This window comes from Orcinus orca, chromosome 16 (genome assembly GCF_937001465.1).
Source record: "Orcinus orca chromosome 16, mOrcOrc1.1, whole genome shotgun sequence".
Taxonomy (NCBI): domain Eukaryota; kingdom Metazoa; phylum Chordata; class Mammalia; order Artiodactyla; family Delphinidae; genus Orcinus; species Orcinus orca.
The window spans coordinates 36,938,779-36,965,232 of NC_064574.1; the positions used below are offsets into that span (position 1 = coordinate 36,938,779).

The window sequence follows — 26,454 nt, forward strand, 5'->3', positions numbered from 1 at the left end:
CTTGGTATTTATGGAAATGATTTGAAAATTTGTGTCTACACAAAAACCTGCACACAAATATTAATAGTGGCTTTATTTATAATTGCCAAAACTTGGAAACAACGAAGATGTCCTTCAGTAGGTGAATGGATAAATAAACTGTGGTCCATCCAGACAGTGGAATATTATTCAGCACTAAAAACAAGTCAGCTATCAAGACATGAAAAGACATGGAGGAACCTTAAGTGCACATTACTAAGTGAAAGAGCCAATCTGAAAAGGCTACACACTATATGATTCCAGCTATGCGGCATTCTGGAAAAAGCAAAACTCTGGAGACAGTAAAAGGACCAGTGGTTGCCAAGGGGTTAGGGAAGAGGGAGGAATGAACAGGCAGAGCATGAGGATTTGTAGGGCAGTGAAACTATTCTGTGGGATATAATAATAATGGATACATGTGAAAATCCATAGAATGTACACCACCAAGGGTGAACTGTGACATAAACTATGGATTTGGGGTGGTAATGATGTGTCAGTGCAGGTTCATGCATTGTAACTGATGTACCACTTTGATGTGAGATGTTGATAGTGGGGGAGACTGCGTATGTGGGGCAATGAGGTGTAGGAGAAGTCTCCCTACTTTCTGCTCAGTTGTGCTGTGAACCTAAAACTGCTCTAAAAAATAATGTCTGTTAACAACAACAACAACAACAACTCCAAATCAGATGGCAGGCTAGGTTTGGCCAGTAGGTTTAGTTTGTTGACTCCTGACTTAGGTCTCTTGTTGAAGAAATAAATGAAAGAATCCCAAAGCCACATAATGAATGATCCCCAAACAACTGGTATTTTGCTCATAATTGTGGGTCAGGCACTTGGGAAGGGCGTCGGCTGGGCAGTTGTCTGTAACTGCAGTCAGATGCTGTCTGGGGTGGCAGGCACAGGGACTGGACGTCCAAGATGCTCACTCACATGGCAGCTGGTGGCAACTCCTTCCTGGGAGCTCAGACAGGCTGTCCAAGCAGCTACGTGATGCCTCTCCAGGGTGGCAGTTTCTTACACCGTGCCGGGCTCCTCCCAGAGCTTGCATCACGGGAGAACCAGGTGGAAGCTGCAGGGCCTATCCTCATCCAGCCCCGAGAGTCCTGCAGTAGCACTTCCCACACATTCTCCTGGGTACCAGGGAGTCAGAGCCCAGCCTGAATCAAGGGGAGGGAAAGTAGACACCACCTCTGCTAGGAAAAGTATCAAAGAACAAAACCATGTTGAAACTATACTCAACTACATTTTCACCTGGAGTGGGGGTGGGTGGGTAGAGAAGGAACAGATACTCATAAAGGGCAGACTATGAAGCAGGCATTAGGCCAGGTGCTTTATATACGTTAGCCTGCAACTCCCCGAAGTAGGTACCACAGCCCCCGTATTACAGCCAGGAATTGGAGGCAGAGAGCGATGAAGGAGCTGCCCAGACCACAGCGGTGGTCAGGGGCAGATTCTGATGCCAGAGCCAGATCTGCCTGATACGCATCCTTTTAGACTAGTTGATGCTCCTGGGGATGCAGCAAAGGGAAGCAGCACATTGGGAGGCAAATCAGAGTTCTCTGGCTAAAACCTCTGTGTTCTCTATGACGGTGCTTCTTAAACTTTACCATGCACGTGCATCACCTTGGCATCTGGTTGAGATGCAGATTCTGATTCAGCAGGTCTGGGGTGAGCCTGAGATTCTGCATCTAAGAAGCTCCCAGGGGTTGCTGAAGCTGGCCTGTAGCCTGCACCTTGGGAAGCGAGGCTCTGTGGTACAAAAGGGGTTCGTTGCCCAGACAGGGCCCGTGACCCAAGAAAAGCATGTCTCCTTCCCGAGGGGCCTGATAAACTTAGCTCTCTGTGGGCAGTTAGACCCTAAGGATAGAAGTCTGGGGTGGGTGGCAGGGGGTGGAGGAAAGCTGTTGGATTCCTTGGCAGTCTGCCGCTTCCCACGAGTAGGAATGGGGAGGAGTGAGAAATTGCCATTTTCCTCTGCAAGTCTTTCATTCCATCACTTTGGTCTTCCTGGAGTTGTGTGTAAAAATAGAGATAATTGCAAAAAGCTGGACCACTGCAATTGTGTGTGATTCTGGCACAATAAGGCGGAGAGGCATAACTGAGTTCAGAAAAAAAGACTAAGTCATAAATCGAAAGGGAAAGCAAACCAATTATTCCAAGTGACTCAATGGGATAACACTGACTTATCTCACAACAGCCTCGGCTTAACTAATTAACTGCAAATACTATTGCATTTATAACTGGAAAAGCTGACAAATTAAAGCGTCAGTATGTCCTTATTGGATGTAGCAACATGAAATTGCAGGTGCCGCCACTGCTACATCCATTCAGCTAATTCTCAGCGTGAGGCTGTACAAGTTGTTCAGGACCTCTAGGCGGCGCTGCAGCATCTTTATTTACAAAACCAGAATTTAAAACTGGAATCAACCGAAAGAAACCTGTTAGTTCAGTGGTTCTCAAAGACACTGAATCGAATTCTGGAGGCTGGACCCTGGGAATTAGTATTTTAAGTAACTCTTCCCAGATGATTTTTCTACACTGCCCGTTGATGTGCTGGCATGAGCTGGCATTAAAAACAGCAAACGATTTAAACCCATTACTGAAAAATAAGGAAACTGAGGCTGAGATGTATTGAGTTTGCAGGGACCAGACAAGGAGCCAGGAATCCCGCCGCTTGTTTCAACGGCTTTGCTACCAAATCACGGAAAACAAAAAGTGAGAGAATTTTAAACACGTTTAATTGTCAAAGCATCAAAGGATTGTTAAACCTCTAAAGTGTGTCCCGAAATCGAAGATACACCATGGAAGAAAAGGTAAGGGCTATCAAAAGAAATTATGCAACTTTTAACCTTCAATTGAGCTAATATTAATATAATGAAAAATAAGCCTTTTGTTAAGTATACAAAAATGGGTAGGCTTGTAATGTGGCCCCAGCAGCAGTAGATGGCAGCATACCCTTAGGAATGCACAATGCTTGGCCCCATCTAGAATAAAGCTGTATGTAATACAGTAAATACAACTTTTAACAGATGAGCTAAATGCCTAACGTGTAAAGTTTAAAGTTACGTTATGTATACGGATAAAAAAACATCAGGAACTTCCCAAATTTTATTAGCCTACTACATTATAATCTGAAGAAACAGCTCTACCCCATGTGGCTGCAGTACTTTCTATGTTAAGATCTCCTGCCAGGTATTATTGCTGGGGCATATGTTAATACATATGACAAACTATTATGAGCTGGAACGTATTAATTCAATCATCAAATATTTATTGAGCACCTGCCCGGTGACAGGCACAGTTCTATAAGTAGAATGTACAAGCAAATTAAAGAAAGCCTAGATGAATATTTCATAACATAGCATATGTTTCAGGACTAAGGTTTTGAGAGGAGGTAAGGAAGGTAGACTCTATTCTTAATTGTTTTACTCTTGGTGGACCAGAGAGGAAAAGAGAAGAAAAAAAAATTGGAAAAAAAAAAAAAGCATGGCTATATCCAATCTTAGGGAACTTAGATGTCCTCCAGGATTTGTAAAGATATAATTGAAAAGCAATTCCATTCTTTCCTGACTTCTCCTTGAACAAAGGGCACACTTCTCAAACCTCCTACCCACTCCCTTTCCACTCCTCCCAATACCCTTCCCCCTCCTGGGTGTCCTCAGCCTCTCGGACACCAAGTTTCCCAACAAATGTCTCTATTCCAGTCCTTCCTGGCCTTTACTGCTGCCCCATCTGCTGTGTCCAGCTCCCTCCTATGTGTGTAGTTGGGCCAATACTTTCCAAGGTAGCCCCATCCACTGCCAGAGAACACACACTGCTTCCAAAACCTGCTCTACTCAGTGTGCAGCTCTGAGGCCTCTCTGTGCTCGCTCTACTTTGCTCTGCCTGTGTTTCCTTCCAGGGGATTCCTAGAGGATCCTGAATTCCCCTCCTGTGGGGCAGCCACTCAGTGATTGAAGAAAGCCATCCTGCACCTTCCTCCCCAGAGTCTTTGACCAGGGATTACCAGTGTTCTCAACCATCTGCCAAACTGCCTCTGTCCTAGACTCCCCATCATCTTGGCCACCTTTGTTTGTATGCACTGGTTAAACACTGTCCAAAGATGAAATGGAATGAATAGGACACCTTTAGAGTGAACCTAACAGGGCAGGAGGTTTGTTGTGACAACTAGGTGGGCATGGAGAGCAGAAATGTGAGAAGGACACACTGCCGTTCCATCACAGCCCTCCAGAGTTCTATCTCTGGGCCACATCTGTCATTATTTCCCCTCTGGAGTAAACATTCCTGGAAGGACTCTTGCCTGAGTTATCCAGTGCTGCATCCCCAGCATGCAGCATGGGGCAGGCATTTGCTGAAACAAAGTAACCTGAAATGGAAGAATGGAAATTTGCATTCAGGTCTCTTTGGAAGGAACACAGAAGGCAGAAAGGAGGAGGATTCTGGAACCACGATGACCCAAACATCGCTCCCTCCCTCTCCATGTTCAATTCCAGTCAGTCTACTTCTCTCCACCAAATGGCTTCCGAGGCCAATGGGCAGCTGGACATTAGCAAGGCCTGGGTACTGAGGATGTCTCAACAGAGGAACTGGTGGGCTGGATAGAAATGTAAAATAATTTCATCAAAATTTAAAAGTTTGGGAGGTGTTTGAGAAATAAAAGCATCCGTATTGAGTGGATAACGGGAAGGAGGGGAGCCGAAGAAAGTTTTCTAAACATCTTATGAGAACACAGGGTAGGGAGGAAATATAGTATCTTTTGAGGGGACACAGTGCAGCTCATTGAGGGAATTAGTTGGGGTTTTGTTTACAAAATATAGTAAGGAAGGAGGAATCTGATCCCAAGAGCAGAGAAAGGGGAGAGATATCCATTGATGGAATGGAAAAGTGGAGCCTCCAAGTTAATGAATGAAAAGCAATGAAGAAAATTAGCAAAAAATAAGGAAAAGAATAAAATAATAATATACATTAAATGAAACACTAATATGGCAGAAATAAAATCAAGCATATGAGTCATGATACTGAAATATAAAGGTACTGAATTCTTCTAATAAATGACAGACTGAGTGAAGATAAAATGTCATAAAACCAAATACCTAAATGCTATGTGCAAAAAAATGTTAACACACACAAAAATACAGTATTAGTTAAGGATATATCAGATAAGCATAAACAAAAAGAAATCAGGTTTGGAAATGTACATATCAGACAGGGGGGCATTTAAAATTAAATGCACTGAACTAACTTACTAATGAAAAAGGTTTTGCAACACAACTGAGAAGACTGGAAAACCAGTAGGAAAATTGGCAAACGATCTGAAAGAAGGCAGTTCACAGAACGAGTGGTCCAACAGTTAACAGTGATATGAAGAGATAATCAAACATATTAGCAATTAGAGAGAGGAAATGAAAACCACAATGACACTTTCCTTAGAGCTGAAAATATTAGAAAGGTTTATCACTGTCATGCTAAGGCATGGTGAGGGTGTAAGGAGATGAGCACTCCTGTGCTTTACTGGCTGGGGTGCAGTGGTGTCACTGTTCTGGATCGCCATCTGGTGGTGCCACTAAATTTAAGTGTACATATGCCCATGACCAGCAATCCCACTCCAGAGTGACAGTATGCCCCGTAGTCAAGAAAAAGTTTAACTCAACGCTGCATCTGAAGTCTAGCATCAAAGAATAAAATGTTACAAGAAAAGTATATTAAAAATCACAATCCTAGAGAGAGACTTAAATATACCTCTTTCGGAATTTGGCAGAAATAGAGAATTTTGCTATAAAAAGAAATAAGGCAAAGGAGAATTGTGTCGGGAAATTCAAATCTGGTCCGATTCTATAAACATTTTAGCCTCTGCTAGTTATCTCACATCTCAGCAAGCACTGCACCATGCCCAGCTTGATGAACAAACGAAATGCTGAAAACCTACCAAAGGTATCTATGCAGTGAACAAATCAGAAATCAAGAGATCCTGAATGCTTGGAAGGTGCTTACAGGAAGGTTTTTCATGCAATGCCCAGGATTGGGCTAAACTTCATCATTGCTTTTCATTCATTAACTTGGAGGTCCCACTTTTCCATTCCAACAATGGATTCTCTCTCCCCTTTCTCTGCTCTTGGGATCAGATTTCTCCTTCCTTACATATTTTGAAAACAAAATCCCAACTAATTCCCCCAATGAGATGCACTGTGTCCCCCCAAAAGATGCTATATTTCCCCCCTACCCTGTGCTCTCCTAAGACATGTAGAAAACTTTCATCTTTTCCCCTCCTTCCCCTTATCCGCTTACAGAGATAATGCAAGCAGAGTTTCTTCCAACTCACCTGTGCTCGTGATAATTGAGGTTTCTGGTTTCTCCGCACAGCCCCGCCTTGTAATATGCTATTAATGCCGCTATACCCTCAGCAACTACCATCTGTCTTAAACACAGTTTTCGAGTTCCAGCTCTACCATGTGATGGTTGTGTGGCCAGTGCGAAGTGCCTATGTGCTCTGAGCCCAGATTTCCCATCTGTAAAATAAGGTTGACATACTGACCCTCACTTAGTAGGGCTCAGATGAGGTCATATCTATCTATTCAAATGTGTTAGTACAATTAACCCCAGCCCTGCTCCCCAGAGGGAGTTCACATCCCTCCCAGAGAAAACCACGTTGAGAATCTGTTACCAGCAGATTTGGAAGCAAGAAACACAAGTACCCAATATTCACACTGGTTTGCAGACACTGAACTTTATAACTGGGCACAAAAGAGCTGTGCACTTTTTCCATCTACAGGAAGCCTTTCATGAAGGTTTAAAAAAGTATTATGACTACTGTCCCCACGCCCATCCCCACCTCCACCAACCACCTCCATTATTATGCCCACCATCACCACCTTTATTCTTGTTCTTTCTTTCTTCTTCGACTTGACTCACATAATAACCTTAAAAGGCAGGAAGATGTAGTTTGGAGCTGAGGGAATGTTAACCGAGCACAGGGCAGGGATCCATCCTTAACTGAAAGCGTAACTCCCACCCTGAACTCTTGTCTATAAAACTGTGCCAAGGACAGAAGTGAAAAGCTGAGTAGCAAATCGATGTCTTTCCTTGTTGAGCCAAGTGCACCAATGGGGTAGGAATAGTGCTGAGCCCAAGTTTTTGGTGTGAAGCTACCAAAAATCAGAGTTTTGGGAATTTGACCATTTTTTTTAAACTTGCCTACACTGTTTTCTGTGTTCTAGGTTAATTTCTCTCCAGCTGTTGCTAATTTACAAAGTCTTGTCAACTCCTTGGCTTTATTTTTAGTCATTAACTTGGAAATGTGAAGCATGGCCCATGGGTTACAAAATTGCTTCCTGTTTTAGGCTTATTGCTCCTAAAGCCAAATCACTGACAAAACCACGAGGATCATAGGATCTAGAAGACGGAAAATCATAGCATTAGCTAATTAGGCTAACTGGGCTCTGAAACTGCAAGGTGAGAATGTAAACAAGCCAAATAACTATAGTAGGTAGTAACTGTGCCCTCAAATATTCCACTTTTTTTAATCAAAGAACAGAACTTCTTACCTTTTTGAAGATAATGAACTTATCAATAAAAAATAAACTAGTAATCAACATAAATTTTCAACAATACGAGGGTTTTCAAATCTTGACACATTTGTCCTAATGTGGCCACTAAAAATAATATTGCAGAAAATATAACAATACGTTAGGTTCATGGTTCCCAAACTGTATATCCAAGTGCCCCAGAGGACTACTGTGAACTCTCATGAGTGTGGTAGGATATTTTAAATTTTTGAAGGAGACAGCAATGTCTAACCTTTTTAAAAAACAATTCTGAAGTTGACAAGAATTTTTATTGTAACATTTCTTATTTGTGCATGATTCTATCAACAAATATCTTTTTCACCCTTCATCTAAATACTGTATATATGACATGACACCTTGTAAATTACCAGCTCAAGGTAGTTCAAGGTTCTACACTTAATTGCACTACATGCCTGTTGATGACATCACTGAATGTAAAAATGTGCGTTTGGCAGTTGTAATGATAAAAAAAAGCAGGCTTTGTGAAAATCAGTGGAACAGGAAATGAGTGTGAGGTAGTGAGGGATCCAACCTGCTTCCAAGGCTGAAGAAGAAGTGCAGTGCTCAACAGATGTGCACATTTTCATCAGTGTTTCTTTCAGAATGACATAAAATATCTTAATTTTGTGTACTATCTGTTAGGACATAAATACTTAAGTTGTTTGGATTGAACTATGTATTTATCAATAATAAATAAAATGATTAACTATTTCTTTTTGCCTAGGGGGTGCTGTGACAAAATTACTGAGACACCAGATTCACTGGCGCTGTGAACTGAGAAAGTCTGGGAATTGCTGCATTAGGTAAAAAAGATGAAATAAAAACTGCATCAACATTGTAATCAATCTTGCTTTTCCCGAGTGTGTGTGTGTGTGTGTGTGTGTGTGTGTGTGTCTGTGTGTTTTCAACCAATGGAAGAAAATACATCAAATTCAACAGTGGAGATGCGGCAGGTCTTTCTTCTCCATAGTTTTCTATATTTACTAACCTGCTTGTGATGAATAAGTGTTATATGCTAAAAACAATGAAAGGTTATTAAAAGTGACTCCCTATGGGAGCATATTTGCTTCTCTGAATAAAAATAGTTGCTAAACATAACAGAGTTTCATTTTTGAAGAAGATTTTATTGCACTCTGCTAACTTCTCCAGCTTCCTGCTCCAAAAATGCGGGATCTGGCTTTAGGACACTGAGGTTTTGAAGAAACCTGTTTCTATGTGTACCTCTTCTTTTGTGCTTTTTTTTTGTTTAAAAAAAAAAAAACACCCATTTCCCACCCCTGCAGCCCTCAGATAGTGAACATGGCTTGGAGTTTCCAGTGGTTGGGGCTTCTCACCCCAACAGCTGGCAGATCTAAGAAGATGCTGCAACTGACAGGGCAGGGAGGCGGGGCCTGCTGATGTCACAGATGCTCTGTGGGGACCGTCATTTCTCTGGCTCCTGCTTCATGGTGGAAGGAATGGCCTGCAGCATGCTGCAGGTCTGAGGTGGAAGATGTCACTGGGAGTCTGCCCTGAGGAAATTCACATGTGAAAGTACTCCTGAGTGAAAGAGGTCTAGGGTGTTTTGCTGTTAAAATTGATGAACTCCTGAGAACTCACATTTTATAAAACTACGGGGTTATCTATACCACTGAGACATACGCATGTGGTCTTTGATTTATTGATTGTGGGAGGAAACAAAGTCAAAATATTTTTCTCCTACAAACTTATGGTTACCAAAGAGGAAAGGTAGGGGTGAGGGATAAATTAGGAGTTTGAGGTTAACATATACACACTACTATATATAAAATAGATCATCAACAAGGACCTACTGTATCACACAGGGAACTCTACTCAGTATTCTGTAATAACCTACATGGGAAAAGAATCTGAAAAAGAATGGATATATGTATATACCTCAATCACTTTGCTGTACACCTGAAACTAACACAACTTTGTAAATCAATTATAGTCCAATGTAAAATAAAAGTTAAAAATTAAAGAAAATACAAAATTTTCTCTTAAAAAGGCAATTTTCATTACACTTTGTACTTGAGATATTTGGGTTTGTTTCCTTTTCAAATTTATTGACCACTAATATTTTAAATGTATTTGACTGTTCAGCCCTTACACCAGCCCTATGAGGCAGTACTGCTATATCTGCTTTTAACAGATTAGGAAACTGAGGCACACAGAGGGCGAGTAACTTGCACAAGATCAAACATCTAGAGTGAGCAGGACCAAGATTTGGGGCTTATCTTGGATAGTCTGGCTCTAGAGGGCTCTTAGGCAAGACGTTACTGCCTCTTTGTAAATTTATGTTCTTATCTAAGGGGTATCCTTTCATTAGGAATGAATAGAAGACTACACTCTTTCAAAATCCAAAGATCACACCTTCCCTGCATTTTCTAGGAATTCATTCCACTCTCAAAGTTTTCATAACAAAGTGTTTGTATAATCTATTGTTATATATTCTATTAAGTGTTAGATATTCTATTTGTCTTTATATTGATAAATCTATCTCCCCCACTAGACTGTGTGCCTGTAGAGGGGGGACCACGCATTGTCTTACTCCAGAGCTTCACTGCTGAGAACACAGTAGGTCCACAAAACACATTTGCGGAAGATGTGAAAGCCGGTGTTATACTGATAGCAGCTGCACCGGTGCTGTGCCTTTAAGTCCTCAGCCCACTTAGGAGGCCACCTGCAGCCATTTCCTGTCCCCGCTGAGGGCTACCCAAGTCTCTTTACCTGAAGGCGTCCTCTGGCGCTGGGGAATGCTTGGCCAAATATGGGGAGGCTGGATTTTGCCAGGAATTAGCTCCCAGGAGCAGTCTACAACCAGGGAGGGACTGGAGTTGGTGGACAGATGGCCCAGTTTCCTCGCTTCGTGCAGGGACAGTTCTGAGCTGCGTCCTGCAAAGTCACATCCTCAGCGGGACTGAGACCCAGTTGCACAGCAGCTACCTGCTCACTAACACACCTCCTCTTGGCTTCTCTTCCTTTCTGGTCTCAGTACTCTCTTCCCTCAAAGCCACAAAGCAATGGATTCTGCCAACAGCCTAGATGGACTCTGAAGTGATTCTTCCTGACTTGAGCCCCTGGATGGGAAAGCAGTTGGGAGGGCCGCTCACTGCACACCCTGATCTCTGCCTTGTGAGATCCTGAGCAGAGGATCCAGCTAATAAGCTGTGCCCAACTCCTGACCAACAGTGAGGATAGTAATATATATGTGCTGTTGGAAGCTATTAAGTTTATGATAACGTACTACAATAGAAAGTACAATACAGTGGTAGCAATAGAAAACTAATACAGATTTTGGTGCCTGGAAGTGGGGTGCTGCTGTAACAAATACCTACAAACCTGAATATTTAGTTTGCTAGGGCTGTCATGATAAAGTACCACAGACTGGTACTGGTACATTTCTTAGCCAACAGAAATTCATTTCCCACAGTTCTGGATGCTGGAAGTCTGAGGTCAAGGTATCTGCAGGGATGCTTCTCCTAAGGCTGCTTTCCTTGGCTTGCAGACAGCCTTTTCTCTGTGTTCCTGTGCATCCCTGGCACCTCTTCCCTCTTCTTATAAGGACACCAGTTGTACTGGATTAGGGCCCCATCCTTATGACCTCATTCAACCTTAATTACCTCCCTTATAGACCATATTACCACGTAAAATCACATGTGGCTTTTGGTGGGGATTCAATACATAACAACACAGGGGTTCTGCAACCAGAAGTGGGTGGAGGCTAGAGGGATGTTGAGGAACAAGGCAGAGAGAGTCTAACTTGCCATGAACAGCCTCTCACTAGAAATCTGGACTTTGAGGATGCAGATGGTGAGGGCACAGAAACAAATGAGGAACATGTTACTGGAAACCGGAGGAAGGGGGATCCTTGCTAGGTACCAGCAGAAAGTTTAGAAAAATTGCCTTCTGGAGTTATGTGGAAAGCAGATGCTGTAAGTGATAAATTTCGTGACATATCTACAGAGGTTTCCAAGAAAAGCGTGGTCACTGCTTCCTGGTTTCTTCTCTCTGTTTGCAGTAAAATGTAAGAGGAAAGAGATTCATTGAAGGAAGAACTTTTTTTAAAAAAAGGGAACCAGAATCTCATGACTTAAAAAATTCTGAGTCTCTCTACATGGCAAAGGTGAGAAAATGAAGAGATGCACTCAGGAAAGCTTGCTTGAGAATAAAGGCTGAGGGTGTGACAGTACAACCAACTCTCAGTTAAAAATTCAAGAAAGGGACTTCCCTGGTGGTCCAGTGGTTAAGACTTCATCTTCCAATGCGGGGGATGCAGTTTCGATCCCTGGTTGTGGAGCTAAGATCCCACATGCCTCGTGGCCAAAAAACCAAAAACAGAAGCAATATTGTAACAAATTCAATAAAGACTTTAAAATGGTCCACATCAAAAAAACAAAAACAAAAAACCCAAGAAAGACCCAAGGTCAGGGTATGCAGTCACATAAAAGGCCTTTTGAAGAAATTAAGGGTGTGCCCCACAGACCTTCTCAATCAAACCAGAAAACTAGGAAGCTTAAAGGCACTGCCCCTCAGCCATCGCAGGTGAGGCCGAGGTTCGGAAGGTTCATCTTAACAATGTCTGTGGATATTGAGCCATTGCCTCATGGAGGGGACAACAGTGATAACCACACAATCTACGAAGTTCTTGAGAAACTGTTTCAGTACAAGTACTGCCAACTTGGACAGCAAGGGACCAAGATATTACGTCAGGAGGCTTTCAGAGCCCCCCTTCCCCAATTCCACCGGCAATAGAAAGCAGGCTGATAAAACTACTTGGCTGCAAACACAGGCTACTTTTCATGGGAAAGAAGGGCAGAAACAGTGCCCTGAGAGCAGGGCCTGAGCCACAGAGGATTATCCCCAAGTTTGAAACCTAACCAGTGAACTCCCAACACTTCCCAGGCTGGATTTCACAGCAGCTTTGGACTGGTGACTCCTTTTTACCTTCCGTTTCTCCTGTTTTGAACCAGAATGTCTACAGTGATTATCCGATGCCTGCCCCACCATCGTGTGTTGGGAGGGCTGGGGGTTCACAGTTCCACAGATGGAGGGCAATGGTGCCCCAGCAGTTCTGTCCACACCTGACCCCCACTGAACTTGAGGTGATGCTCTAACAAGATGAGATGGGATACTTGGGCTGGCATAAATACATTTTGCATGTGGGAGGGACAGTGAGAACCAGAGTGGACAGGCCCTAGGGTGGCTCCTCAATGATTCTGGTCTCCTGGTGCTCGTGTCTTTGTGTGATCCCCTCTCCATGAGCCTGGGTAGGACCTGTGCCTTGCTTCTAACCAACAGAACATGGCAGAGGTGGTAAGATGCCACATCCACACTTGTGGGTTATGTTATATGGCAAAGGTCATGAGATATCACCTGCCCCATGGTTATGTTACATGATATGACAACAGTGATGGGACATCACTTCATGATAATTTTATGACATATACGTGAAACTCCAAGCAGGTAGCTCTTGTTCTCCTGCTGGCTGTGAAGAAGCAAAGTGCCATCAGTTCTCCAAAGCAAGGAGGCGAGTTCTGCCAACATCCTAAATGAGCTTGGAAGTGGATTCTTCCCCAGTCAAGCCTCCGGATGGCAATGAAGTCCAGGTGACCCCTGACCGCAGCCTTGCGAGAGCTTGAGCAGAGAACCCAGACTCCACACTCACAGAAACTGAGATAATAAATGTGTGCTCCTGTAAGCCATGACGTGCGTGGTAATTTATTATGCAGCAATAGAAAACGAATACAAAGATTCTCAACAGGCAATGGATTGTGTGAGTACAGCAAACTCTTAGATGACTGCCATCTTGGGTACAGCTTTTGCATTGCAATTTTCACCTTATAGGTAATAGTAGTAGCATCCAATCAGTTGGATGGTGATGTGCAGCTTGGAAATGATCAGAGCATTGATGAAGTTCTTTATTACTAGTTTAGAGTCGATGATTTAATGCTTATATTTAAAATTATATGACAAAACGATTAAAAACTATAGGATTTGACAGTGCCCCCCAAGAAGCCTACAGCTGCCATCTTAGTGCCCCAATTTCTTTGAGATGCTAAATAAAAGATAAAATTAAACCTTTCAAGTTTCAAGCATGTATGGGAGCCACAGGGAGCCACATTCTTTTGCCTTTGGATTTAGAAGGACTATTTTCAGTTAGGTCACCCCTGCCAGGAGAGAACAGCTGAGGCAAATAATGCATCCCTGAGAACACCATCTCTGTATATAGAATTTTCCAGTTATCAAAGCACAACCATCCTCACTGGAGGAGTTCAGCTGTCAGAAGTTCAGAGCAGGCAACTCAACGGGAAACCAACACGAGTCTGGAGCAATGCCTGTGATCTGAGGGTTCGTGTTTGACCTCAGATATGATCGGCTCAGGGAGTAGCGAGGCCACCATGGACAGAAAGGGAGCAGCAGGCATGTGAATGCTTACTCGTTTGCATCTTGGTGCCTGCATTCTGTCGCTGTGTGGGATCTGTCCATCTCCTCCCTGGAGCTACAGTCAGAGACCACAGTCACCGCAGGAATGCTGGGCCAGGGATTTTAGACTGAGAGGAGGCACTCGGAAACAGACCTAACCATCAATTAGTCATAAATTACTTTCCAATACAACTGATGATTGACAATTGCTTTAAAATGGTACATTCTATTTATGTTTACCTTTAGGGCTAGGCAGATACCAAACTCTTGAGAGGAGGTGGCTAAGAGCATTGTTCATGGGGCCTTAGTGGTCCACTTTTCATTGAAAACCTAGGATCTTCCACATTGTAGGATCATGGAACATGAAAGTCTAGCTGTTTTCTACTTGTCCCATGAGCTGCAGGTGTGAGATACAGTCATTTGTGAGTATAGAAATGTCACATGGGTGCCGGGATGAGCCAGCTGAGAGCCCAGATGAGGTGTGTGGTTAGTATCCTGCTCTCTTCAAAATGGAAGAAGGGGTGAGTACCTGCAGGGGTCACTCTCCTGTGATGATTCCTTCTGCCCTGAAAACATCAGCCTTTGTTTTTTTGGAGTAACAACTAGGCTATATGAGCTTAAGGCTGCTCCAACTGAAAGGAAGTAGCTTAAGTGAAACACTGCAGCAAAAGAAGAAAGATGGTACGTATAAGTTGTGGATGTCAATTTTTACTTTTTTTTTTTTTTTTTTGATTTTGGAGGTGGCTGTGTGTGGGAGGGTGGAGTGGAGGTGGGGGGCATGGTGGGCATGGGGCACACCAAATACTAACCCCATTTATACAATGGAAAATGGTTTTCAGAAGTTTCCAGATTTGGTTGGATCATAGAAATGAAGATAGATGATAAATCTAGCTTTGGGTTTGGCCTTATCCACTCCTTTGGGACAAAGCTTACCTTGTCCAAACCTTCTGAATTTAGGCAAGTGAGAGAATTTGGGGTCAGTGTAATGTTTTTCTTCCACAGTCTCTGTGGCAGTGGGAAGGTTGAGAAGGCATATTGAAAACGGAAGAAGAGGTTTCAGAAAGTAATGGGCACCAAGAGAGTGTGAGAGGCCAAGTCTGTTGTCCTCACTGGTTTAATAGTGCAGAAATATTAGAACTTTAGCAAAGGTTAATCACCTGTCCTCTCAGTGAGCACTTTGGTTCCAGTCAACTTAACAGACACTGCTGTAGGTGTTTCCAAGTGGTGTTTCTGTTGAGAGGTTTTAGAATAGAGGTAACCTGCCCCCAAAGTTTCATTTCATAATTACCTTTTCTTTTTTAAAAAAATTAACAATCTTTACAACACATGTTATTTCTTCTGTAAGAGGTCTGTGTTTTTCTTAAATGTCTTTTGACAGTCATAGAGTCGGAAGGACTCCCCAAGTCTCAACTATTCATACCCATTTAATTAATATGCCCCTAAAACCTGCAGGATTGCATATCAAATCAATATCACTGGCACACTTAAAAATTGGATCTGACCTTTAAATGAATCGATTTATTTTGTAATAGAACAATTTCTTGATCTGAGACCTGTGTCCTTCACGGATGAGGGTTTAACCAATAGCACCCCCTGACCATGGTTTACAAAGCCCCACACCATCCAGTCCCTCTTTCCCTTGTGTCTGAACACATCTCCCCCCTCCTCTCCCCGCCCACTCTGCTACAGCCACAAAGGCTAACTCACCACGCTTGTTCCCACCCTAAGGTCTTTAAATTAGTTCTTCCTTCCTTCCACCTGTGAATTTCTACCCTTCCTGGGCCTTCTCCTTCTTGGTTCCCTCATCCCCTTCATGGAAGGACAATCCTCAAGGACTACAAATGGCTGCACCCTTAGTTACTTTATAGTATGATGATATTTTCTTTTCTTCGTCACATTTATTGCTACTGTAGCTGTGTTGTTTGCTTATTTAAACGATCACTGTCCATCTTCCCATGAGAATTCCAGCTCCCCAGGACAGAGACCTGGCATTTCCTGTTCACATGGACAACCCCTTCACCTAGCACAATGCCTGGCATGGAGTGAGCCTCCAATAAATATTAGTTGAATGCATGAGTGAAATTAATGTAAAATTTTCTGCATTCTGGGAGTTTTAAAGATACAGATCTCAGAAGTGGCTCTGAGTTAACAAGTTTTGGCAACCCTGGGTACATAGGAGGACGTAAACTCTGAGAAAATAACAGTAACAATACCACCACTACCATCATTCGCAACAATGACAACAAAAACAACATTAGGTTCTATTTACTGAGTACCTGAAAGCTTGTCTGAGGTGGTATCTTTTATCTTTTAGGTTTGGTAAGACTTTTGTAAGCATAGGAAGGTTTAAAAATAAGTATTGCTGTATAACCTGAGAAATTACAAAATATATATTAAAATAATGAGGAAAGGAAGCAAAACCACAATACCAATATTTTTGTAAGAGGTTAAGTGTTGGTATAACAACATATTTTACAGCCATTATGATGATGATTATGATATTTTATGTGTCTTTACTGTTTTTGTTTGCATGCATTTACTTTTTTGCATTTATGGTTGAAGCAGCCAAGAAAACTTGATATATTCCACCTATGATGTTCTTGAAATATTTAGGAGATTTTGACTAATGTTTAAATGGATAATTTGATCAATGGAATTAAGTTAATAGTAGGTACTGGTATTTTTCTGAAATATTACTTAATAGATCCATAATTTTATCACGTTATTAAACTAAGTACAAATAGTAGAATGTATTCTCCACACACCAAACCTCCTTATACAGTTAGGATCTGGCCATTCAAGCTTGCAAGAGAAATACCAGCACCCTCATTTTAGAGACAAGGAAACTTCTGTTCAAAGTAGCAGGTAGATGACTCATCTAAACCTACGCAGTTTGTAACTGGCATCTTGGACTTAGATGTCAGTGTGCCGACTCCTTGGGCCTCCTCTTCCCATTTCTAAATGCTTAGATGGGTGAACATCAGGGCATTGAATTTAGTGCTGTAAGACGTTTCCACACTCAACATTATATTTTAGTGGAAACAGATCTAAAAGAAGGGGTAGATCAAACCACATGGACTTAAGAGGGTAAGAAGATCACTGGGGATCCATGAGCTTTAAGAGGGGACCCAGTGGACAATATCAGGATGAAAATAAAAGGACAGAAGCCACTCAGCCCACCTGAAGGTCAATGTGAGGCTCCCGTGTTACAAGTCACGAAACAGGGACGGGTGCCAGAAAAGTCATGATGAGGCAGCTCTCGGAATTGCTGGAAGTTTCATTCAGTAAAGAGCCTGACGACCATCTGGTACACAGTTTGAACTCCTTGATGACAACTCTCAGAAGGTGGAGGTGGCCCTAAAAGAAATAGTTCCTCTAGACTGGATGCTGACCAATGAGGAGAAGCACATCAGTGATGTGGAAATGAGAAGGAACCTTGTGAGAAATTGTTACCTTGGGTCAAAGGGAGATCATGCCAGAAAATGTCAGAGAGTTGTCCTGTGTTTTAGGAAGGCAATTTTCAAAAAACATTCTAGGAGAGGGTGAATCCCATGGAGATAGGGCTAAGAAGGATGATGTGGCTCTGGAAACCTAAATCCTGAATGCAAAGTTGTGAATCACAAAAAGGGAGAAAAGATAGAGAATTACAGAGTAATTAAGATGGGTTCATTCTTCAATAAGACACTTCAACATAAACTATGACATGGGAGAAAACAAAACAATGGTACAAGTCTTCAAGAATGGGGAGGCTGGACCTGAGGATTTACCTCTCCTGATTTTACTTGTTTGTGTGAGTAGAGTGGTTTTTAATGCAATGGTCAGGAGCAGATGAGGATGAGGGAAGCTCAGCTTCGGAAGATTATGAACTACCAGAGACCACGGAGAGGACATAGACCCAGGCAGAGCCAGTGTGCTTTGCTAGACTCTGTGACTCTTCAAACTTGAAAGGATAAAAAGAAGATTGTTAGAAAGGATTTGAAGGCTACATTAGAAAAGGGGATGGTAAGGATGGGGGCATTTTACTTTATTATTTTTAAAATAATTTATTCAATTAATTAATTTATTTTTTAATAAACAAAAAAGTTATTTTTTACATATTTCAAGATTAAATCTGAACTTCATAAATTAGCAATAAAAAATCTTAAAACTTCAGCTATTATTTTTAATCCAAAGAGTTTTTAAAAATTGGATCTGACCTTTAAATGAATCCACTTAGGTTTTTTTTTATTGGAGTATAGGTTGAAGTTATTTTTAAATCAGCTCCCAAACCTTTGGTACAGATACAGAATGTCTATTTCTAGGAAGAGTTCTTTTTTTTTTTTAAACATCTTTATTGGAGTATAGTTGCTTTACAACGTTGTGTTAGTTTCAAGTGTGCAGCAAAGTGATTCAGTTATACATACAGATATATATTCTTTTTCAGATTCTTTTCCTTTTATAGGTTATTACAAAATATTGAGTATAGTTGCCTGTGCTATACAGTAGGTCCTTGTTGTTTTATAAACAGTAGTGTGTATATGTTAATCCCAAACTCCTAATTTATCCCTAACCCCCCTTTCCCCTTTGGTAACCACAAGTTTCTTTTCTAGGTCTATGGGTCTATTTCTGTTTTGTAAATAAGTTCACTTCTATCATTTTTTTTAGATTCCATATATGTGATGTCATATGATATTTGCCTTTCTCTGTATGACTTACTTCATTTAGTATGATAATCTCTAGGTCCATCTATGTTGCTGAAAATGGCATTATTTCATTCTTTTTATGGCTGAGTAGTATTCCATTATATCTATGTACCATATCTTCTTTACCCATTAATCTGTCGATGAACATTTAGGTTGCTTCCATGTCTTGGCTATTGTAAACAGTGCTGCAATGAACACTGGGGTTCATGTATCTTTTTGAATTATGGTTTTCTCTGGATATATGCCCAGAAGTAGGATTATTATGGTAGCTCTATTTTTAGTTTTTTAAGGAATCTACATATTGGCTATATTAATTTACATTCCCACCAACAGTATAGGACAGTTCCTTTTTCTAGGACGGAGGCATTTTAAATGACTTCAAAACCAGAGAAGTCATGTTCTTGGAGAAATTATATTCTATGACACTAAAAGGGATGAAATATTGCATTCAATAATCTGTGAGACGGCTGTTTATCCCAGAAGATCACTAGCCAACTGGAGAAAACTACTCTCTATTTTCAATTAAAACAACAACAACAAAAAGAATAAGAAGAAAAGAAAACACCAAAAAACCCTGGGTAGTATGTGAGGAGCAAGTTGTAGAAGCCACAGATAATCAAATTGGATGTCAGCGCTAAGACAATGGTTCTCCAACTTTCTGGTCTCAAGAACCTCTTATAATTATTGAGGACCACAAAAGACTTTGGTTTATGTTTTATCTATCAATAGTTACTGCATTTGAAACAAACTGAGAAACACAAGAATACAAAGCACAAGATCCATTAGGTACCAGACCAATGACATTAACACACGCCATGTAGATTTTAGGAAACTCTACTGTACACCTGGGAGAGAATGAGAATGAAAATGGCAAATGATGCTTTAGTATTATAATGAAAATAGTTTTTATCTTCCACTCCCTGAGATAGTCTGAGGGACCCTCAGGGGTTCTGGACCAAACTTTGAGAACTGCTGCAAAAAAATGTTTCACCATGTGCCCAAGGGTACAAGAACAAAGATATTCATGACAACATTATTTATAAACAGCACATATTTGGCAACATCCCTTTACTGAGAAACGGAGAAGCTGTAAACAGCTATAATTTTTAAATAAATTCATATTGATTTGCAGAAAATGAGTTTATCTTAAAACAATGTTAAGTAAAAAGCAAGTTAGAGCATATTATATACACTATGGCATCATTTAATAAAATTGAAATATGCCAAATAATACTATTATTTCTATGGTTTTACTTGAAAATGAAAAACAAATCTGAAGCAATATTAAGATATGCTATTTGTTCACTTTAAAGAGAAGCTATAAAGACTTTTTTAAATGGCCATTTATTCTTTCTTTTAATTTATTTTTTAAAATTAATTAATTAATTTATTTTTGGCAGGGGCTACTCTTCGTTGTGGTGCATGGGCTTCTCACTGCAGTGGCTTCTCTTGTTGCGGAGCACGGGCTCTAGGCGTGTGGGCTTCAGTAGTTGTGGCACACAGGCTCAGTAGCTGTGGCTCAAAGGCTCTAGAGTGCAGGCTCAGCAGTTGTGGCTCACGGGCTCTAGAGCACAGGCTCAGTAGCTGTGGCACATGGGATTAGCTGCTCTATGGCATGTGGGATCTTCCCAGACCAGGGCTCAAACCCGTGTCCCCTGCATTGGCAGGCAGATTCTTAACCACTGTGCCGGGGTTAGTCCTGGCAGTCCTTCACCAGGGAAGTCCCCATTTATTCTTTTTATTTATTTTTTATTGGAGTATAGTTGATTTACAATGTTGTGATATAAAGGCTTTTTAACATTATCCTCTTTATAATTTTTTAGCATTTTTAAATGATTTCTAGGCTGTTACAAAGGGTGATCACTAAGCTCAAGCTTCAGTCCACCTAAAACAGTGGTTCTTAAAGTTGTCCTCCACCAATTAGTAGCGTCAGCACCATCTGAGAGCGTGTTAGACGTGTAAACCATGGGGCACACCCAGAACTACTGAAGCAGAATCTCTAGGGTGGGGCCCAGGAATCTTGGTTTTAATAAGCTCCTCAGGAGATTCTGCTGTAAGCCCAAGTTTGAGAACCACTGGGCAAGAACAAACATGACCATTCATCCTGTCCTTTACGTAAATGTATCTAATTCAGCAGGAATTTTGGTATTATTGCTTATGACATTCTTGTAGACAAAATGATGTTACATATAGAAAGGGGTTTCTCAAAGATATTTGCCAAACGTTTTATGTTTTAAAAAGCACTCCCAACCCCACCCTCACCTTGCCTACACACCTTGGCTTGGGTACCTGAAGTTTAACTTTTGACACAAATCGGAGCTAACCTGTGGCTCCTGGTTTCTGAGATTATGGAAATGTTGGCCAGTGTAAACGTGTATTGATACATTATGTGGATAAATTCTTTTGTAATTAGCTAAATCAAGGTTTTCAAAGCATGGTCCCCAGACCAGCAGCAACAGCATCACCTGGAAACTTATTAGAAGTGCAAATTCTTAGGCTCCATCCCAGCTCTGTTCAATCAGAGACTCTGGAAATGGGCCCAGCAATCTGTGTTTATCAAGCCTTCCAGGTGATTCTGTTGGACTATAGTTTGAGAAACACTGACCTAAATGAATCTACATAGAAGAGTATGTCCTGGTGATTGTGACATGTACTTTAAAGAAGGTTTGAACAGGAACAGCTCTTTAACCAATCAGAGAAGAGAGTATTGGTTGCAATGGTGAATTTCCATTCAGAACCAGCTGGCCTGATGCTTACTGACCAACCCTGAAGGACCAGCACTTTGCCACCACCTAAGGCACTGTACACCTCTTCCAATACTGCTTTTATGTCATGATCTGTTTTCTCGTTTTCCTTTGTCTGCTTCAAAGGACAAATTGACAAAATTAGAATTGTCAGTTCTACTTAACTTAAAAAAACTTTGCCAAAATGGCATTAAATCTGCACAACTCTACCTATTCTATCAGTTCATTCATGGCTTCGTATTTCAAAGACTGTTCCAACTTCTGCAATATATACTGCATGGTTTATAATTTGCCCTTCTCAAGTCACTTGCAAGATTTCTACAGAGAAGTCATTTCCAAAGAGTGAGATCATCCAAACCTCATGGCATACTTTGGCCCCTGCAACCTTTTATTTTCCTTATTCCAAGAGGCTGGTAGAGTCAGTAGGATTCTCTTGGACCCCGATTCAATATGTGCTGACAGCACCAACTGCATTCATGGGATTTGGAGAAAGAGAGGCTCCATCTAAAGGAGTTTGGTGAGAGTATGAAATATGGATTTCTTGCGGGTCCTTCAGTTAGAAAGTATTTAATTAGCTCCGCTCTTTCTGGGGAAAATTCAACCTAGCTGACTCTTGTTTTGTCACTCCTTGTCTGTTTTTATTTTTTTCTTGCAGGTAAAACTGTGCCTGAAATTTTCAGAAATCCAGGACTGGATGCATACTCGAGATGTATTTTCCAGACATCTTTCTGTTAGCATTTAAGTGTCCAAAACAAACATTCACGTTTCATGCAGACTGGATACTCACACATTTGGCATCAGGGCGAGGAAGCCCATGACGTGAGTAAGAGAATCACTGGGCTCAGGAGCTCAGCAGTTAGGAAATCTTGCTCCAATCAGTGAGGCTCATAAATTAAGCCTGAGAAGATCATGAGCCAGCCCATCCAGGAGACGGAAGAAATGAGCTAGAAGGTTCTCTTAAGTCCTACATCCACTGACCATGGTGGATTATCACTGAGATGGGAGATTCCTACTTCACTGCCAGCCAGGACCTGCTAGGACCTGGACAAGTGAAAAACCATGGTGAAATAAATGGTACTCTGTCCTGACCCTGTAATAACCACACTCCCTGATATGAAAGCACATCGTGGGCCTTTAACTACTTTCTTCCAGAATGTTCCTCATCAAATGATTATACTCAAGGGTAAAAAAATAGCCCTTGTTTCATTTGGGCAGTTTTCCTTTGTCACGTTGATCAATAGCAGATAACTTTTCTGGGCACACTGTGTCTTCTGTTTTCTGGGTTTTATAAAAACTTGGAATATGAGAAAAATAATGAAACTAAAAAGTAAATTCTTTCCAATCTCAACTTCTTTTTAGATAAGGCCCAGCCTATTATTTAGTCATTAGTGAGGCATTAGTCTTTATTTCGGAAGAAAATCATGTTCAGTAGTAAGATACTGCCTAATATTAACCAGTTGAGTTGGTTAATTGGTCAGTTTCTATTAAATATCAATCAATACCTGCTTAGAATAAGAGGTTCCTTTTTGTCCCTAAAGTTTTATCTTCTCAAATATCTATCTCCTTAGTATTTTACATTTTAGCTGGCTTGAAAACTTTCAAAATCTTATCAGAACATCAAATTCACAAGATGCAGGATTAGAACACTCTGTATAGATCTTTGGGCAGAAGAGACCCACATGTTCAATACTAGAATAGAATGACCAAGACCATGCATAAATGATGGAATCACAATTCCAACTTACTTAACTCAGGTGGTCTCTTATAAGAATTTCTTGTAATTTACCAGATAGGTTCCTTCTTTACTCCCTTTAAAAATGCATCCACTGTTGTTTTATGTATCATTTAAACTCAGTGTATTCAATATGCGTGTTAATACAGAATAAGGTGTTTATGTAGCTCAGATGCCTACTAATATAAATCTAATCTATTGGATAACATGATGATAAGCTTCAATGATGTTTAACTCCCATAGGGAGCTTTTGGGAAATGACCCAGGGAATTCTTATCATTCTGAGGTACAGAAGGAAACTGCAAAGGCTGGACTTTCTTTGTAGTCTCTTGACATATCTGAAATGTACTGGGTCTGAGTTCTACTTTAATGCAATTATTTTGATGAACATTCCTTTTAAAAATCTACTAGCCATTTTTTAAGGTAAATTATAGCCTATTCTAGGACTCAAATGCTTCATCTTTTATTTGAAATAGCTCTTAGACTATGAAGACTATACACATATAATTTATATATATATACTTATAAATATATATTTGATTTTATATATAAAGTATATACATATATGCATGTATGTGTGTACACATATATAAATCATTTATTATTGTTAAAAACTGTTATTACTATTTATATAAAAGTTTAGACATTCTGAGGGCAAATGTAAAACAACACAAAGTTGCCTAACATATTGTCTACTCAGAGATTATTGCCAATATTTACCAGAGTGGGTGGATAATATTCTTTAGTAAAAAGAACAAACACCATTAAAAGTAGAAATGAAAATTTCCTATTTTGTGACTGTATTGTATGAGTCTGATTAAAAAAAAACTCACATCTGAAAGCTGAGGTTCCTTTTTATGTGTTGCAATTTACATGAAAATTAAGTGGTGAACATTATACTCATTGAAGATGATTGTGGATAATCTGTGGATATTTAAAAACAAATACATGATTTACACATTTGATAGCTCGCCCGTAAAGATGGCTCACTGCATCAAATGAGAGAGCATGCTTCTTAAGCCAACTTAAAGACAGAATCCTCGCCATACCTTCATGGGAGCCAGCTGGATGGGAGTGATGCACGAAGGGTCTACCATGGGCTTCGGCCTGTTGGCCGTATCTGCTAACAGGCTGTGCCACTGCTGGGGAAGGCCGGTAAATTTCTGTTCTTGTGGATCAAACCCAGTATGAACCCTGTGTTCAAAGTTGGATGGGCCAGATATTTCAATCTTTTTCTTTTTCTTTCCAAACATGGTGGAAAACCTGAGAAATGCAAACAGAAACAGGGAGCTGTTTATATGTCGCCAGCAAAAGACCATAGGAAAATTAGTAATTCATTCAGAGTTCTATCTTTTCAATTCTTCCTCTATATATCAGTAGCAAAAGATATAATTTGTATTTTTAGGGTGTGTAGATTAGATAACTTCATTCAAAAGTTTGTGTTCTCTCCTTGCACTTGCCATATATAGTTTCCTGACCCACAGAGTTTGGATTTGGCCATATGATTCTCTTTGACTAATGGACTGTGCGTGGAGGAGAACATCCTTCACTTCAGGGTGGAGGTTTCTGAAGGTATTGTATGTTTCCACTTCCCTCTTATGCTCCTGCTACTTGGCATGAAGATCTCTCTAGTGGGCAATACACCCTCAGCCAAGATTCTGGAAGGAGAGATGCATGAAGCAGACACAAATCTGACCTCCAGTTTGGAGCCAAGCCCAACTGAGCCACAGCTGAGTTACAAGTATGATAGAAATGTTTGTCATGAAGCCACTAAGATTTTGTACTTGTTTGTTACATGATATTACCAAAGCAAAAGCTGACTAGTACACAGGGAGAAGCATCTCAAAGTGTGGTGTGCACTTAAAATCTAAAACATTTGTGTGGAAAAATATGCGTAAACATGAAAAATGGAGTTAATAATTCTATTTGCCACATAAAATTATTATCAGGATTAAACAAGTAAACATTTGTAAAACACTTGGAAAAGTACCTGGCACAAAGTCAGTGCTGCAAGTATTAAAAATACCTCTGGATTAATACACGAGAAACTTGACTGGCTTTGCCTGTAGAGAAGGGAGCCAGGGGGACAAGGCAGGGAAGAAGAGCCACTTTTCACGGAATATTTAGAATTTTGTACAATGTATTTTACTTATTTGAAACAATGTAGTTTACCTAGTTAAAACACCCTGTGACAGGGATACCTCTAGAAAATAATGTGAAATGGTTATTTTATGCTTTACTTTTATTGAAAACATGTAAAGTAACCTGGGTTTGAATCCCACCTCTTCACCATGATCTTGGGTAACTGATTTTCTCATTCTGAATTTTCTGTGAACATGACAATCATGATCATTTGGGGAATCCTGACACCCCTGCTGCAGGTTTTATAAAAGATGGTGCTTTGCCTTCAAGGTTGCTTTGTTGGGAAAGCCTTATCTCAGCCCTCAGACTTGAGTAGGTGGGTTATATATATACTTGTAAAGCTCTGTACATATTTTTCACTGCACTTATCCACTTGCTATCAATTAATTGGCTGTAATGGTACATCCAGTGTCTGTCTTCCCTTCTAGAGTATAAGATCCATGAGAGTAGGGATGCTGCCTCCTTGTTTATTACAGTTTGCCAATGACTGGCATATGGTAGGACTCAAGAAATATTTGCTGACAGACTAAAATCACCCAGAACAAAACATTCAGGGAAGAGCACCTGGGGTCAGAACTCCATAGATGTTAACATCTTCCTTTCCTCTTTCCCTCCTTTCTCTCTCCCTCCCTCCCCTTCATCCTCAGTTAAAACTTCTGTTTTCTCTTTTAACCATTTATCCCTGCTTGGCCAGCAGGGGCTTCCTCCTTTCCTTCTAGTTTTCTAAAGCTCCTAGTCCATCCTCTACTGATGCAAGTCTGGGCTGCTATAACAAAACACCAGAGACCAAGAGGTTTATAAACAACATAAGTTTATTTCTCACAGTTCTGGAGGCTGGAAGTTCAAGATCAAGGTGCTGGCATATTACCTGCCTGCTGAGAACCTGCTTTCTGGGTGGCTGCCTTTTTGCTGTAACTTCACAGGTTGGAAGGGACAAGGGAGCTCTTTCTGGTCTCTTCTTATAAGGGCACTAATCCCATTCATGGGATGGGATGAACTGATCATCTCCCAAAGGCCCCACTTTCTATTGCCATCACCTTGGGGATTAGTATTTCAACATATGAATTTTGGAGGGACACATTCAGACCACAGCACTGCAGATATATTCTCCTGACAGGGATGAGACTCTTCACAGCATTAACTTCTCA

At 40.8% G+C, this 26,454-nt stretch overlaps 1 protein-coding gene across 1 annotated transcript in view; it reads right to left on the reverse strand.

The window, feature by feature from the left end:
* The window catches only part of PAK5 (p21 (RAC1) activated kinase 5), a 102,975-nt gene extending 78,552 nt beyond the window's left edge, over nucleotides 1–24,423 (reverse strand). The window contains exon 1 of the mRNA XM_004276465.2: nucleotides 24,214–24,423. Coding sequence (XP_004276513.1) covers nucleotides 24,214–24,417 — 204 coding nt within the window. The 5' untranslated portion in view covers nucleotides 24,418–24,423. The remainder of the gene's footprint in view (nucleotides 1–24,213) is intronic.
* Nucleotides 24,424–26,454: the final 2,031 nt, after the last annotated feature.